General features: G+C 40.2%; 1 protein-coding gene across 2 annotated transcripts in view; it reads right to left on the bottom strand.

Annotated features, from left to right (window-relative positions):
- The window catches only part of LOC131105877 (metabotropic glutamate receptor 4-like), a 171,738-nt gene that overhangs the window by 20,294 nt on the left and 135,656 nt on the right, over window positions 1–15,788 (bottom strand). For both annotated transcript variants that reach the window (XM_058054323.2, XM_058054320.2), the window contains exon 7: window positions 10,667–10,867. In XM_058054323.2, the coding sequence (XP_057910306.1) occupies window positions 10,667–10,867 (201 nt within the window). The remainder of the gene's footprint in view (window positions 1–10,666; window positions 10,868–15,788) is intronic.

A 15,788-nucleotide genomic window follows, 5' to 3' on the forward strand; every position in this document is an offset into this window, starting at 1 on the left:
GCGTCTTTGAGAAAGCTCAAGGCACACATAATAAAAGGAAGCACGTTGTTTTGTTGACGTTAGCATTCCATGCCCACAGACAGCAGAAACATATCTTGCTGGGTTTCACAGTCGACAGAAGTTTGAAACCCATGCTCGTGGTACACTAATGCTATTTGTGAACTGACTGGTAGCAGTAGCACTAGCAGCCAATAGGAAGACAATTTAGTCTTCACTGCTAGTATAAGTACTCCAGTTAAAGCCCTTGTATTATTCAACAATGACTTTTCAATGATGATAATACTGTAATATATGGAAATACTAGAGAAACTGATAATATTCATTCATTTATTTATACTCTACAGACTGATATTAATAATGAAACCAGGAAAATGCCAAATAATGGAGCATACATGCATACAAGAATCACATTACATGTTCTCTATAGTACTATAAATTCGTACATTTTGGCATTTTGTTTGCATTGAAATGAAAGCCTCTCGCGTCCCCCCCTGATAGTTCCCCATGTAACCCCCAGGTGGGACGGGGGCACCCCACTATTTGAGAAGCAGTTTGTGAGCACCAAACTTAAAGAAAATGTATCATCTCCGTTACTTTGCTCTGCTTTTGAGAGCACAAGTGCTCAAAAATGGTTGATTTTTAGGTTTTCTTGACACCTTTGGGGAAAAAAAAGCCTCCTTTTTGATCATGAACATGGTACTGCCCCCATGTGAATGAGCCCACCCAATGTCCAGTCATCCCTTTGTGGTTTGAACGTTGTGCCCTCACTCTATCGAGGTTTTGCACAAAGTAATTAATCAATAAATGTTTCAATATGGTCTATTAGGAGTGGAAAAAAATGCATATTTAAACAAGTCAGAAGAAGCATTTTGATTTGAAGGATTTGATCTGTCTTCCGTGAGACAACATGTGATTGCCAGAAAAGGTGTTTATTGCAAGTTTAAATTATCTCATCTGGCATAATACGGTATTTTCTGGACTATAAGTTACCCAAGGCTAAAAATGCAAATCTAGGTAGAAAAAAAAAACATACATAAGTCGCACATAAGTCACATTTTTTCCGGGTAATTTATTGTATAAACTTGACCAAAACAGACACCTGCGTCATCTTGGAAGGCAAGTTCTAACAATAAAAGAATAGAGAACAGGCGGAATAGGTGTAAGATATGCTAACACAATGGTTATTCAGCTACATAAAAAATAAACATGAACAGAAAAGGTGTCCAGTGTTTATGTAACATAAACACTTTTTTCATTTATAAGTCGCTCTGGAGTATAAGTTGCAGGAACAGCTAACCTAAGAAAAAGAGTGTGACTTATAGTCCGGAAAATACGGTATTAATAATAACCTAATAATCATAACAATAACACAGGCTACTGTCAGGTACATAACCCACAACAAGCTCAATCAAGGTAGAACATAGAAAATTGTCCTGAAAGGCTCAAATTGTATCCAGTAACGTCTGCCTTCGCCTTCACATCATTCTGGAAGCCTGTTCATTTTTTCAAATTTCCCTCCCACAGATGGCTTATTTGTTTTGAAGCCTCCCAAAACACTATGAGCATCCAGGATAGGAATGAAAGGCTAGACGTGGCCAAATGGCCGCTGATGGATTTGTGCTGAACAGCTTTGCTTTGTTTCAATGCCGGAGGATGCAGTGCTGCTCTAATCCACAGCTGGATGAGTCAGCCCAGATGTGGAGCTTCACTCGGTTGTGCCTCTGCGACAATGCTGCCCATTTCACGGAGCAGTTTGCCCTCACAGGAGGATTACACTTTCTTTATGTAGCAGGGGAGGAATTATAGCGCGTATTAAGCTCATTGACACAATCAATATTCAGTCTAACATTTTATCTTCTTTACCGCCTATTTTTACAAGGGTGGCAGTAGCTTAATATGTTGCCTTTGGGACTGGAGTGGCACGGGTGGTCTAAAAGTCTATTTGTTTGCTTTTTTGGGGTAGTTATAATCAGTCCCATTGTCAAAATGTTGCATTGAAAAATGGTTACACAAGTGTAACACATGGATACCCACCTCCTATAGAAATGTTTGCTGTTATAATCACCTTCAAATGTAAAAATGACAATACCACAAACAATTAACAACATTCCGTGGAAGATGTAATGAAAAAAAATTACAAAATAAACTTGAAACCTGGTTGGCTTGACTGTATTTGTTCAACATGGACACACAAGACAATTTAAAATGGATAAATACACAAATAAAATAATAATAATAATAATAATAATAAAACTAAGAAACAAATCCACCCTTAACACCGTATAGCAAAATGCTGTTGCAAAAAAAAATATATATACATATACACATATACATAAATATTATTATATTATAATATATTATTATAATAATTAAAAATAATTGAATATTTTTCATTTATATATTATATTATTATAAATTATACATATATAAAAGCTAAATTACATTACTGCTGCATCACACCAGCATTTCCCTTCTATCTCTCAATGACCACTTCACATTCACAAAAGTGATAAACATCTATTTGCCAATTCAGTCATTCAGTCACCCACCCATCACCCTGCCTCCCCCGCTGAGACTCACCACGGCCAATTTCGTACCTCACAATGAAAAGATGCAAAACAGCAGGATCGCCACAGGATGCTTGCACATCACCCTTGTCGACAGGAACAACAGGATGCGTAACGCAACATGTTTATTCACTGCTGAAATTCACCAACAAGCGAATATTGTGATGGTGACGAGTCACATCAGCATCTGTGGCTGACTGATTGATAGGCGTTATTTTTTTAAATGTGCTGCAAGGCCTACTTTTTGGATAGAGCCTGTCCTCAATGGATCATTGTAGCTACAGGCAGGTCAGAGGTTGTATCATGTCCGTAAGGGAGGAGTTTTTTTTTTTGTGTCATCATGAAAACCTGCAACATCAAAAGGGACTGTTTGAGCGCTTCTATCAAATGCGGAGTAAAGAAGTGAGGGAGATGATGGCTTTTTCCTCACTTTTGGTGGACAGAAACATGCTCTTGGGAAACATCTTACTGTTGCAGCATCATTATGAAGTCCATTTTTACTTAATAGTGGACATTTATGTACACTTTTTTTTTTACAAATGTGTGCTACCAGTGGCCTCATCGCTAAGCATCCCACTTGTGACACAATTTGTCAGGGAACTCTGAGCAGAACCCTCAACAAATTTGAACCCAGATCGCTTCAACAACCGTTGTCACAGGTACTCATCGTCCAGGTTCCATAAAAAAAAAAATCCCACTTCTGACACCATTTGTCACAGAACTCTGGTTCTGATCGCCAGCCAGTCATAGAGCTCACGTTGAATATAGTTATGGAAAATTGACCACAGCACTTAAAACAGGCTATTCTGCATTGTAGCCAATGTAGCGTCAACAACTGCAGCAATGACATATTCCGTCATATTCCACGTTTCAAAATGGGAAAGGCGTCTTTAGCATGATAGCAGCAACACATACACAACCTTTACTACAGCATCCTCCTCTACAGATGGCATCATGTGCTAGCACAGCTTATCATATCCAGGGGTGAATGAAATTGGGTAAACAGAATAATGGCGGGCCTTCCTGTGCTTTGGTAATGAAATGAAATGGCTGAGGGGGGAATGCGACCTGCAATTTTTTTTTTTTTCTGTCGCTCCAAAGCCAGTGGTATGTCCTCTTCATTAGGGCGGATAGAGTGGTGCATTGTGGGCAAGTCTGGTCAACGTTTGAGTTGCAGATAAGAAATTAGAGCTGTCATGTGGCACAAACTGCTTGTCTAAACAGTCTGCTCACATAATGAGCTCCACAGAGGCCACTGCCACCGCTGCAATGAGTTGTACTCTAATGTGACAACACGGCCCCAAGATTGCACACGTGTGCGGACCCGCGGCCGCTCGCTTGTTCTCGGCCATTGGGGTTAATTAACTGCTTGTACCTCCATGCAATATTTAATGATCATGGTATCTTTCCCATCGCTTACACACACCTTAAGAATTATCGGTCATTAATCCAACATGTGCTTTTTCTGCACTAACGCACAAGCGGGACACCTTGGTGAATGGCGGTGTGGAGCGTTTCCTCCTACAACGCTCATTACCTCTTAATGACCCCTGCACAGGCCAGTCATGCAGAATTTACCAGGCGTACACTTAGCTCCAGAAGCCTCTATCTTATGTGTCTTATGCCATCATAGTTTTACAACTCAGTCTACAATTTTTAATTAAAGGATATAATGCATGTAATGCTGCATGCGGTCCACTGAGAAAAAGCATGTATACACCGTAATTACTGGAAACTCAGGATCCAATCTTGTGTATCGTCTCTTATCAGTTGGCATTATATACATACATAGTATGTCCCACAGTTGCAGTATTTTTTTTTTTGGCTCTGCACTCTACATAAAACCCACAAAATCTGTTATTAATGTAACTGGAACAGTGAAACATGGGAATCGTCACTCCTCCGTTCCTCAACATCGTGCTTGACCCACTTTATCGATGCCTACACTAAACCTTGTCTAAGTGTGTTTAAAATCACTCTTCATATGCCTGTAATTGCTCAAAATGTGCAAAAAAAAATATGCTTATGTAAGGCACCAGTGTCATTGTTGTTGTTAATAGACAAAACTACTATCATACGGAGCTTTTCAAAGTCTGGCACAATGCGCCTCCCCTCTGAGAACATAATACAATTGGGACACTCCTATTCCCTGAAAAACACATTTTCTGGGCGCGTTTTCAGCTTTGTATACTCTGACAGTAAGAGATAAAAATCAATGCATTTTGCCTTAAACGCAACTGAAGTTAGCGTTGCAGACTTTAAAAATATGTTTTTTTCTTATTAGCTTTTCTTAAACTGCTGTACCTCTCCTGAAGGAGAGAGAGAGGCCTAGGGAGGTTTGCAAACAGCTGCTATAATATTTGATTTAAATATACAACATACAGTGGACCCTGGCAATTTAGCATATTTTTGGCCAAAAAGTTACGTATGTCTTTATGTCTCAATTTTTTTAGCAAGATATCATTTTTACATTGTTTACATTTTACATTGATAATGCCTTCATGCTTCACTGTTAATGTTTTGGGGTTTTTTTGCACATTGTTCAGTGGTCCTTGACACCACCATAGTTGCTGAGAAAAGTGTCACTTTTGTCACTTATAAATGTTCATCAACTCTGAAATTCATAAGGGGCGGCATGGCGATTGAGTGGTTAGCATGCAGACCTCACAGCGAGGAGGACCAGGGTTCGATTCCACCCTCGGCCATCTCTGTGTGGAGTTTGCATGTTCTCCCCGTGCATGCGTGGGTTTTCTCCGGGTACTCTGGTTTCCTCCCACATTCCAAAAACATGCTAGGTTAATTGGTGACTCCAAATTGTCCATAGGTATTAATGTGAGTGTGAATGGTTGTTTGTCTATATGTGCCCTGTAATTGGCTGGCCACCAGTCCAGGGTGTACCCCACCTCTCGCCCGAAGACAGCTGGGATAGACTCCAGCACCCCCGCGACCCTCGTGAGGATGAATGAATGAATGAAATAGGAGAGACAGGGGAGGTTCTGGATCAGAATGTAATCTAATAATTACAAAAGTCACTCTTACTGCAAATGTTGATCTGAAATCAGTGGAGAAGGTTTGGCGGGGAAGGGGAAAAAAATTGACAATTTTTTTATGGTCAATTACTCACAAATTGGTCCCGGAAAGTAACCCCCATGAAAAGTGGGGATCTAACATATATTCCTTCATGTTATTATTTTCCAAAAGCTCTGTTTTCAGGGCACTGCATTCTTTAAACATTATGCCCATCATCCACAATCCTTATATTAAAAGGATATGTCTTTCCCTTTTCAGTACATTCCAGGTAGCCGCTTCGTGCTGCCAGTTTTTCAACTTAGAATGGATGTAATTGGGATTCACCGATTCCTCCTATAAAGGCCTCTATAAAAAACCCTCTAAAAAAATGCCAACCATGCGCACCTTTTATGTGATGTGACCTGCTGTAGTGATATTATCATTGTAGACCAGAACACAGAGGACGTACTTCAGGCTAAGTGAATCAATATCATGGTGACGTACCGGATGGACAGTTGTCCAGCTGGCCTGGGGCATCTTTTCCAGTAAATTCTGGAAAAAAAAATGTTTCTCCCACTGCAGGGTTTGTTAGTGCTAAGAATTCTTTGTTGTGATGCAGTCTCTTGAAGCAGTGTCCTCCTCACAAGATACACAAAGCCTTTCCATCCATGGTAACACTGTGTGCCACTCAATGCATCAGAAACACTTGATTTCTGTCAGCATCGCTTGGCACGCTCCACATTTATACCACCAATTTATTGCAGTTCTGACACTGTCGGCCCCCGTCTGCTCCCATGTTTCACCCCTCTCTTCTTGCCCGATCTGCTTCTAAAACCATGTAGCTCATCCTCATCCGTATATTCAGGCTCAACAAGATAAGGTATCATTAGTTGCCATGCATGTAAATGACCAGAATACTGTAAGTTATACTTTAAATAAAATGCTATTATGTGTTTTTAGGGAGCTTTGTAGGCAGAAAAGGTAAATCCCAAATATGTTCATTCTTCATGTAAATTGGCCATGAATTGGAATTGACCTTGAACATCAAACTTGAATATAATTTTTAGGAAAATAATAAAACATAGGACATGTTTTGTTAGCTCACTGAAGTCAATAAATGAGAGAATTCCCTGCATAGGCTGCACAGTGGTAGAGTAGTTACCGCACACACCTAGGAGACCTGGGTTCGATTACCCGCTCGGGCATCTCTGTGTAGAATTTGTATGTGCGTGGGTTTACTCCGGGTACTCTGGTTAGCTCCCATATTCCAAAAACATGCTAGGTTCATTGGCGACTCCAAATTGTCCATAGGTATGAAATACCTTTATTAGGGCTGCACGGCGGAGTGGTTAGTGCGCAGACCTCACCCACCCGTGTTCAATCCCACCCTCGGCCATCTCTGTGTGGAGTTTGCATGTTGTCCCCGTGCATGCGTGGGTTTTCTCCGGGTTTTCTCCAAAAACATGCTAGGTTAATTGGCAACTCCAAATTGTCCATAGGTATGAATGTAAGTGTGAATGGTTGTTTGTCTATATGTGCCCTGTGATTGGCTGGCGACCAGTTCAGCGTGTACCCCGCCTCTCGCCCGAAGACAGCTGGGATAGGCTCCAGCACCAACCGCGACCCTCGTGAGGATAAGCGGTAGAAAATGAATGAACAAATGAAATCCCTTTACTAGTATACTTGTATGGACATGGCTTCAGATTGTTTCCAAAATAAAATGGCAAGGTATCACTCCAGGACAAGACAGAAGTTTGCATTCATTTAAAAATAAACCAACAGGCAGCATGTTTTTGAGTTTCATAGTGCCGGCATCTTGAGAAAAGCAAGCAGTTGGCAAGCTTTTACAAGAGAGAACACCACTTTTTAAATCACAAGAGACAGGAAAGACTGATGAGACACTTCTTTTTCCGCTTGTGACCGACTGAAGTGAGAAGAACTCCAAAGAGAGTTGGACTGGATATGTTTGAATATTTTCTCTTTGTGGGCGGCTGCTGAATGAGCTGAAACTGAGCTGTGAAATTGATTCGGAAATAAAAAAAAAAAAACTATGACTTTAGATTTGTCAGTGTGGAAAATCCGATTGCAAGTGAATGTGGAAGAATCACACAGATATTACCCAATGATGAGAACTATCTCGAGATTACCCTCCATCTTTTGGAAAAGGTTATCTGTCGTCAGCTAGCCTTGCGTGCACCCTGCAGACAGTGCGTTGAGATATCACAGATAAATGCTTTTTACGCGAGCAGTGGGGCTCCGGCTCCCTGCAAGTGTCTACTTTTAGCTGAGTTTTTAAGGAGCTTTTGGAAATTTCATTGTCACGGCTTCAAATCCATGAGAAACCCTTGTTTTGTAGAGAAGTAGTCATTATTTTTTAGCACTAAAACTGCTGACAAACACAAGAAACACAGCAATAGAAAGAATGAATCACTTCTACACGAGCATACATAGATTTCTGAATACAGATACTTGCACATTTGGTCTGAATATGATTCACAATGCAGTGGATTCAGTTCATACATCTGGACAGCGTCAATATCCTGCAGTGCGCTGATGCAATTAGATGAAATGTAGTGTGTAACCTGGAGGCAACCTGTCTGGTCACATGTTGTTCACAGAGTTTATTGCTGGAACTAAATTCATTTAAGTTTGATGGGTCAATAAAGTTGTGTCTTAGCTCGTCAAATCTGAAAAGACTTTGGCTCTTTGTTACTTCCTTTAGAACTCCAACTATGAGGCTATGTTGATGCCTATTCGCACTAAGCGGTGGGAATTGATTAAATATTAGATATATTTTATATAAAATATATATTTTAACAATAAGACAATACAATCATAATAATTATACAAAACATCTACAATTCTTAATAATATTTATGTTCTTGTGCTTTAAGTATACAGTTCATAGTTTCACAAAAAAAATCCCTCAATTATTAAATCATATTAAATCAAACTTCAGATATTGTTGGCCTACATTTAGCACGCTCAAGCATAAAAATGGCTAAATACAAAAACATTCAGAATGACATGATATGTAATATTCTAGAGATGAGAAGTACTGTGTATGCTGTATCTCCCAATGCTAATGTCTGATTTTCTGTTATTAGATCTACTATATTGGATAATATGAGTGTAACGGTGACTATAGGGGTGTTATTTCATGTCTAGAGGTCTCGAGCAAGAGACCGCAGAGAGGCAATCCCGACTAGAAACATGGCGCCGGCAGGCCGAAGAAGACCCCAAAACACCTGAGACCGGCGAGAGACCACAACCCACAAGGGCACCGAGTCGAGCCCCCCCACCACCCAGGAGGCCCACAAGATACTGAACTGTAAATTTATTTTTATTTCTATTTTAAATGCCAGTGATCGTCTAGACCTGCTTGGACTGTAGATAGAATATTTGTGGCGGTCATAAGGACATTGTTATGTTTGGTGTTGAGATAACGTTTTAGGTGGTCTTTTTTTTTTTTTAAGTCAACCCCCCCCCCCCCAAAAAAAAAATTAAATGTGCCAGCTGAAAGTCAAGAGTGCCTCTAAGCGAGTGCTTCTGTTTGGCAGTTGTCGGGGAGACTGTGGGCAGTCATTTCAGGTGAACAAGATAAAAAGGAGCAGGAGATATTTTTAATGGCCACCATGGCATATAAAAATCTTGTTTTAATCATGTTTAAAATCCACAGTGAATTAATGCTAGTTATTAAAGGGGTGATTCATTGGTTCTAAATGACTAAATTCATTCAACAAACAAAAAAAATGCCATTTTTTAATAAATGCTTGATTTTTGCATGTTCTTGTGATTTTGAGTGAAAAGTTGAACAAAAGTGTGTCCAACTAAATATTATCTTGTTTAATTAAAGATAATTAACATATTTATGGTGGTGAAACCACTAGAACACTAACAATATTCATAAAGGAGATGTAATAATATATGTAATAAAAGACAATTAACTTCACTTGTGGAAAATATATATAAAAACAAATATTACCAGTCTTTCATCATAAAAGTATCCCAGTGAGAAAGACTCAACAGTGTTTGGGAATTATTCTTTTCAGCTGTATTAAACATTTAATTGACATTATTCTGAATTAGAATAGGGGAAAAAAAAGATACAGTATCTCACAGAGCGCAACTTCAAATGAATAATTTATCTGTACAAACACTGCACACTCCAGTCCCTGTGAAAGAATTATAATAGTCTTAAATTGCTTCCCCTCCCCTTTCCTTTTTTTTCCCAGAAAGAAATTGTGGATCACTGGTTTTTGTGTGTGAATAAGTGAATAATGAATATGCTAGTCATGTCATAAACGCGAACCTGGCAGATAGCTTGCTGGAGAAAATGGAAAAAACAAGCGAGGGCAGTCATTAATGTGTCTAAAAAAAAAAAGAGAGACTTTCTTCAAAGACATTATGATGTCACAAATTAAACACAACCATTGTGGCAAAGCTTGCTTGAGCTTGAAGGTTTTAAAATTAGTGGTGTTGATAATTGAAGAAAATCTCTGACTCATGTTAATCAGTTGAAACCTTTTACTAGTGAAATGACGAATATATAAACTTAACCTCAGACCTAATACAATTTTGAAATCAGTATTGAGTTTAACTAAGCTCGCAGGACGAGACGATACAGTATTTTGGGTTGAGAATAATGATAATGGGCTCAACGGGGTGTGGCCAGCACACTTAGCAATTTTTGTGAGCAGCGCACAAGGCGCTGAAATTGACTCTAGCATCACATCTAAAAGTCATATGTAACAATCGTGTTTTGATCTGACAAATCTTAAAGAACTGGTTGTAATTCTAACAAATGTAAAATTACTACAGCTTCTGCTTGCACATTAAAACTGCGGTATCCGTTCAAAATCAGCCACAAGTCATGAGCTGGGAACACCGAGTGCAGGCTGGATTGCAAGGTTAATAGCGTTTTTAAAGCACTTAATCTGAGGTACCGATTCTGCCTGCATCGCTTCCACCACTTCCTTGTTATGTGCGTTATCATTCGGAGTAATAATATCATAGTTCACAGCCTGACCAGTACCAGAGCCGTGAGTTGCTTACACCTGTGTGATGTGAAGAGATGAATTCCAACTCACCTTTAAAGTTGAGGCGGCGTATGTGCTTGAGAAGGTGCGTGCCGTTAATGGGGTCCATTTTGGCGCACAAGCCCACCTTTCCCGGGCAGAGCTCCTGGTGCATGTTGTGTAGTGCATGAGCCATGGCGTAGACGGCATCGATGACAAACTGCACTTTGCCCTCCTGCTCGTAGTTTGAGTCCTTGCCGATACGCTCCTGATCTAGAAGACACAGACGACAAACATAAATGATGCTAAGCAGTGTTTGGAATAATTACTACGCAAACCTCCTTGGTTCTACATTTGGATCATCATGTCATGTAGATAGCTACACGGATTCTCTCACAGGATTTTCCCAATTTGGATAAGCACCAAACTATCAGTGATGGTCGTAATAGCAATCTGGGATGATGGATGGATTTTGTGTATAAATAATCAGCATCTCTGGTGAGTAGATGTATTTTATTCAAATGTTTCATGTTTTTACCAAGTCATTAGATAAAAATTGATTCTGAACTGCTCTAGATGATGCTGTAGTTTGAAGTGGTCTGATGCTTGTTACGTTTGGCCAAGTGACAAATTCTCAGGCAGCCCCCAGTCGCCAGATCGCCAGTGGAACTTACATATAACTCAAAGCAGACATGTAAGTCAGGCGTATCGGCGATGATGAATTTGATCATAAGGTTATCTTGGTTTCGTGGTTTAGTAATAATAATATTCAACCCCATTAAGTCGCCACTGAGGGCCTAGGTACCAAATTGCATGGAACGTCACTCATGCATACGTCCACTGTGGTGGAACTGTCCTTCAAAACATGTTAGCATTTAGACCAGACCTGCACCGCAGTTGGAAGGTTGGAATGTAGTTGCTCCTTCATTGTTTACATGGAGGTTATGTTGTAATCTAATAAATTGTAAATTGATTTTGACAAGGATGCTAGATGGGGAAAGCTTGAGGTGATGAGAAACATCATTGGAAACTGTAGTTATGCCTTAAATGACAAACACCCAACAAAAGAGGACCAGTATATTACCCTGTGAAATCCCCTGATCCAAAACCCTGTGTGTGTTTCTACCTAAAGTAAATCAGACTGAATACAAAACAACGTGAGCATCCTTCCATTTTTCGCTGTGTTATTTTGTAGAATCACTGAGGACAGTATAATTCAGAGAGTCCCCCCATGCGGCGTAAAATTAATTAATAAATTAATTCATTTTCTACCACTTTTCCTCACAAGGGTTCCGGGGGGTGCTGGAGCCTATTCCAGCCGTCTTCGGGCGAGAGGCGGGGTACACCCTGGACTGGTCGCCAGCCAATCACAGGGCACATATAGACAAACAACCATTCACACTCACATTCATACCTATGGACAATTTGGAGTCGCCAATTAACCTAGCATGTTTTCGGAATGTGGGAGGAAACCGGAGTACCTGGAGTACGGGGAAAACATGCAAACTCCACACAGAGATGACTGAGGGTAGAATTAAACCCTGGTCTCCTAGCTGTGAGGTCTGCGCGCTAACCACTTGTCCGCCGTGCAGCCCCGCGTAAAAGACAAGATAAAAAAAAACCATTACTTTTCAGTAGCTCTTATTGCCGCCTTGCCTCTTGCAATTAGCTCGAAGCTAAATATGCAGGTTGCTGCCGAAGAGTGAATGAATTCCAATATCTGGATTGTAAGGTTTTCTCCCTTGGGAAATCTTATAAGTTCAACAGAAAATATCTTTCTTGTCTCCATCAGAATTACACGGATTTCCCAGTGAGTGATTCTGTAAACATGACGTTTTGCATGAACACGTTTATGCTATTATGTTCCACAAACACCACATGCTGTCTTCCAGCTTGTCATTTTTCATTAACTTGACAAATCCTATAGACTGAATTATGCAGCTATAATTAATCACATAAGACAGAGTTGGTGTATGAATTCATATTGTGCCTATAGAGGCCAAGGAAGAGGACTTAGCGATGCCGCCAAAGCAGACACACTGTACATTCGCGGAGCAGAGATAATCCACTCGCTGGCTCAATGGAATAATACACGATAGGAGTTTATTAATCCTGACCAGCGCTGTTGCAAAGCTTCTTGTGATTATTATTAATTGATCAGAGCTGGTGGGCTCCAAGAAGGCGATGTCAACATGTCAATCCCAAATTCTCCACCCCCGCAGCATGCAAGTCGCGCAAAGGCCGAGTGGATTAAGAGTCAAAAAAATTAGCAGTGGTGACGAGCTTGCCTTATGACAAAATGGAACGGGGTTAAGCCTCACCAGCAGGTGCCGATCCCGTCCCGCTTTTCAATTATTGCCAATCACGACAAGCTTTATGAGTCTCTCTAGAAAAAAAAAGTGCTGTACATGGATTCTTTTCAGGGTGGGAACAAACCTTTTTTAGTGTGAGAACAGCATGTGCTTCCAGTCAGAAATCGTTTTTTTAATAAAAGGCGCTGGTGTCAGGTGTCAAATTAGATGGTTTGGAACTTGTTGCCATGGTAACCAAAATGCTGAAGGAGAGGCTTCTTTGAAACAGCTGTGATGATTTTTTTTTTTTGCTAGCAGCTAGCATTTCCCACCAAATAAAATTAAATGAAGTCACTACTATGAATAAAGTAACAGTATGAACAGTAAAATCATTTCCTCATTGCCATATAACATATGATAGTTGATAACATATACATGCAGCTTCCCATACATCACATACACGGTAAATTGACCATTAAATCAACAAACAATAATAAATAAATGTTATTATGGATGGTTCTAAAGGACAACAGTTGTTCATATTAAGATACTAAATGTTAATAGTTAACATGGACGCTACATTTCGCTAATGTTATTTCCAATAATGGCTAATTGCAATTACCATGGTTACCTGTTACGTCTCGGCTTCGGCATTGTGACACAACCCTAGTATGCAGAGAGCAGGAGAACGTCTAAAAAGTCTATTTTTAATATATAAATATGATATACAGCAGCAGGACACCAGCAAAGACGGTTGCAGTAGCGTGGGGAGCTAAAACAAACAATGTAACAACAAACTAGATAGAAGGGGAACACAAATAGCAACAGGTGCGAGTGAAAAGGGAAAGTAAAGCATGCGGACAAAACCCAGGGCAAACAGGAAATGTTACCAAAATAAGAGCATATAACAGGAACTAAGGCATAGAAGCGGAAACTAACTAAACTGTCACATAGGCTAACTTGAGGATCGTGACAGTTACCATTGTTTTCCACTTAAGTCATGTGATTAATTAATTATGTGTACTGATTTTCTTTACATGTATACACAAAATGTCTTCCTTTGAGAGCTGTAGACTGCCTTTGATACTGTATGTTGATGAAAGTGTTGACTTAATAATGATTACAGTATGTAATGTGATGCATTAGTAGAACAACATATAAATGAGGGTGGTAGTCTCAGGTCAGGAGTGCTTCTTATTTAATTTTTTTTTTTTTTTTTTACCAGTTAAGTGTTTTCTGTGCCCGTAATGGCACTCCCTTCCAAGCATTTTATAACAGCAAGCTATTTATCATTCAACCTGTGTCTCCTTTAGGTTCAAGCAATTTTCAATCGCCTCTTCAATCTGAAAAGTGCTAGACCTCCAAATCGGCTCTTGTCCCCATCCCTTACTCGCCACTCGGACTCGGGGCGTTTTTACATCACCGATTATCTGGTGAGCTTTTCAAATGCATGAATAATCATTTCCAGCTCACGGCTCAGTAATTAAAGGTCCAAGAGGGCGGCTTTGATTGGACAAATTTAGTCACAGTTTGGCCAACGTGAACACAGCGCCGCAGAGAATCCTGCAAACGAGAGTTTGTGCAAGAGCGATGGCGCTCCGGTTGGCCTCGGCGGGGCCACACACACACTGACTTGGTATTGACTTCAGGCAAGCATTTTCCCTTTGCTCTTTGTCTTCATCTCTCATGTGGGACCTGCAGACCGGTGCTTGTAAACAAAACCATCCAGATGAAACAAAGTGTGAATGTGGAGGAGTGGGTGTCCTCTGAGGTTTTTATGGTAGTAGCACCCTTTGGAAGGTGCACTTGAAAGTCCATTATGTCATAAAACTGCATGAGTAGTCCTGCGAATTAAAGATTCCTTTGAAAGTGTTTTTTCCTATTTTTGGAGGATACCAGGTGATCCCTAAAGAGTCTTAAAAACTTCCATAGATCTCCTATTATGCAAAAGTGACTTTAGAATGATCTTCTAACAGTAGTATGTGTCCTCCGAGACCGTTTATGAGCAGCAAACGTAGAAAAATCTATCATCTCTCTCACTTGTTTGATGTGCTCAAGTAGTCGCTTTCACAGATGCAGCTTTTCATGATGTCATGAAGGAGAAAACTTCCTCCTCATGGATATGATATTGGCTCTAACGTGCCCGAAGCTACATGAGCCCGCTTCATGTGTAGTATGCACCCACCGTTTTATGGAGGACAGCTTGCAAAAAGGCAGACTTCACTAAACATCTTGGAGTTCTGGCAACTGTCAATTGTAGCACTGGAATACGTTACAGCAGTTGTAAATGGTTTATTTTATCTTATATTGTTTACTATATTGGGTAATATGACTGTAAAAATGACTAAAGAGGTATTAGGAGTGTTTTTCAACCTTTTTTGAGGCACGGCGTGTTTTTTGCACTGGGAAAATCTTGCCGGCACACCACTAACCAATTCACGTGCATCACTAAGGCAATCAGACAATCAGCGAGGCAACGAGGCAATCAGCTACGTGTTGCCACACGGATGAATATTACATTGCTCTGCCAGTCGTTACACCACGGACACTCGACAAATACAAAATATTGGCAGAAAATGATTAATAAATGTTAATTTAAAAAAACAAACTGATATTGGATAATTCCTCACGGAACACCTTTCCCGCGGTTCCTACGGTGAAATCAGCCTTCAAAACATTTGTAGAAAAGTGTTTGGTCCATTTTCTTGCATCTGTTTAAGGGGAGAGGCGGCACGGCGGTCGAGTGGTTAGCGTGCAGACCTCACAGCTAAGAGACCAGGATTCAATTCAATCGTATTGTATCGTATCGTATAATCGAATGTGAGTGTGAATGGTTGTTTGTCTATATGTGCCCTGTGATTGGCTGGCGACCAGTCCAGGGTGTACCCCGCCGCTTGCCCAAG

This window comes from Doryrhamphus excisus, linkage group LG18 (genome assembly GCF_037039965.1).
Source record: "Doryrhamphus excisus strain RoL-2023G ecotype Guam linkage group LG18, RoL_Dexc_Guam_v1.1, whole genome shotgun sequence".
NCBI lineage: Eukaryota > Metazoa > Chordata > Actinopteri > Syngnathiformes > Syngnathidae > Doryrhamphus > Doryrhamphus excisus.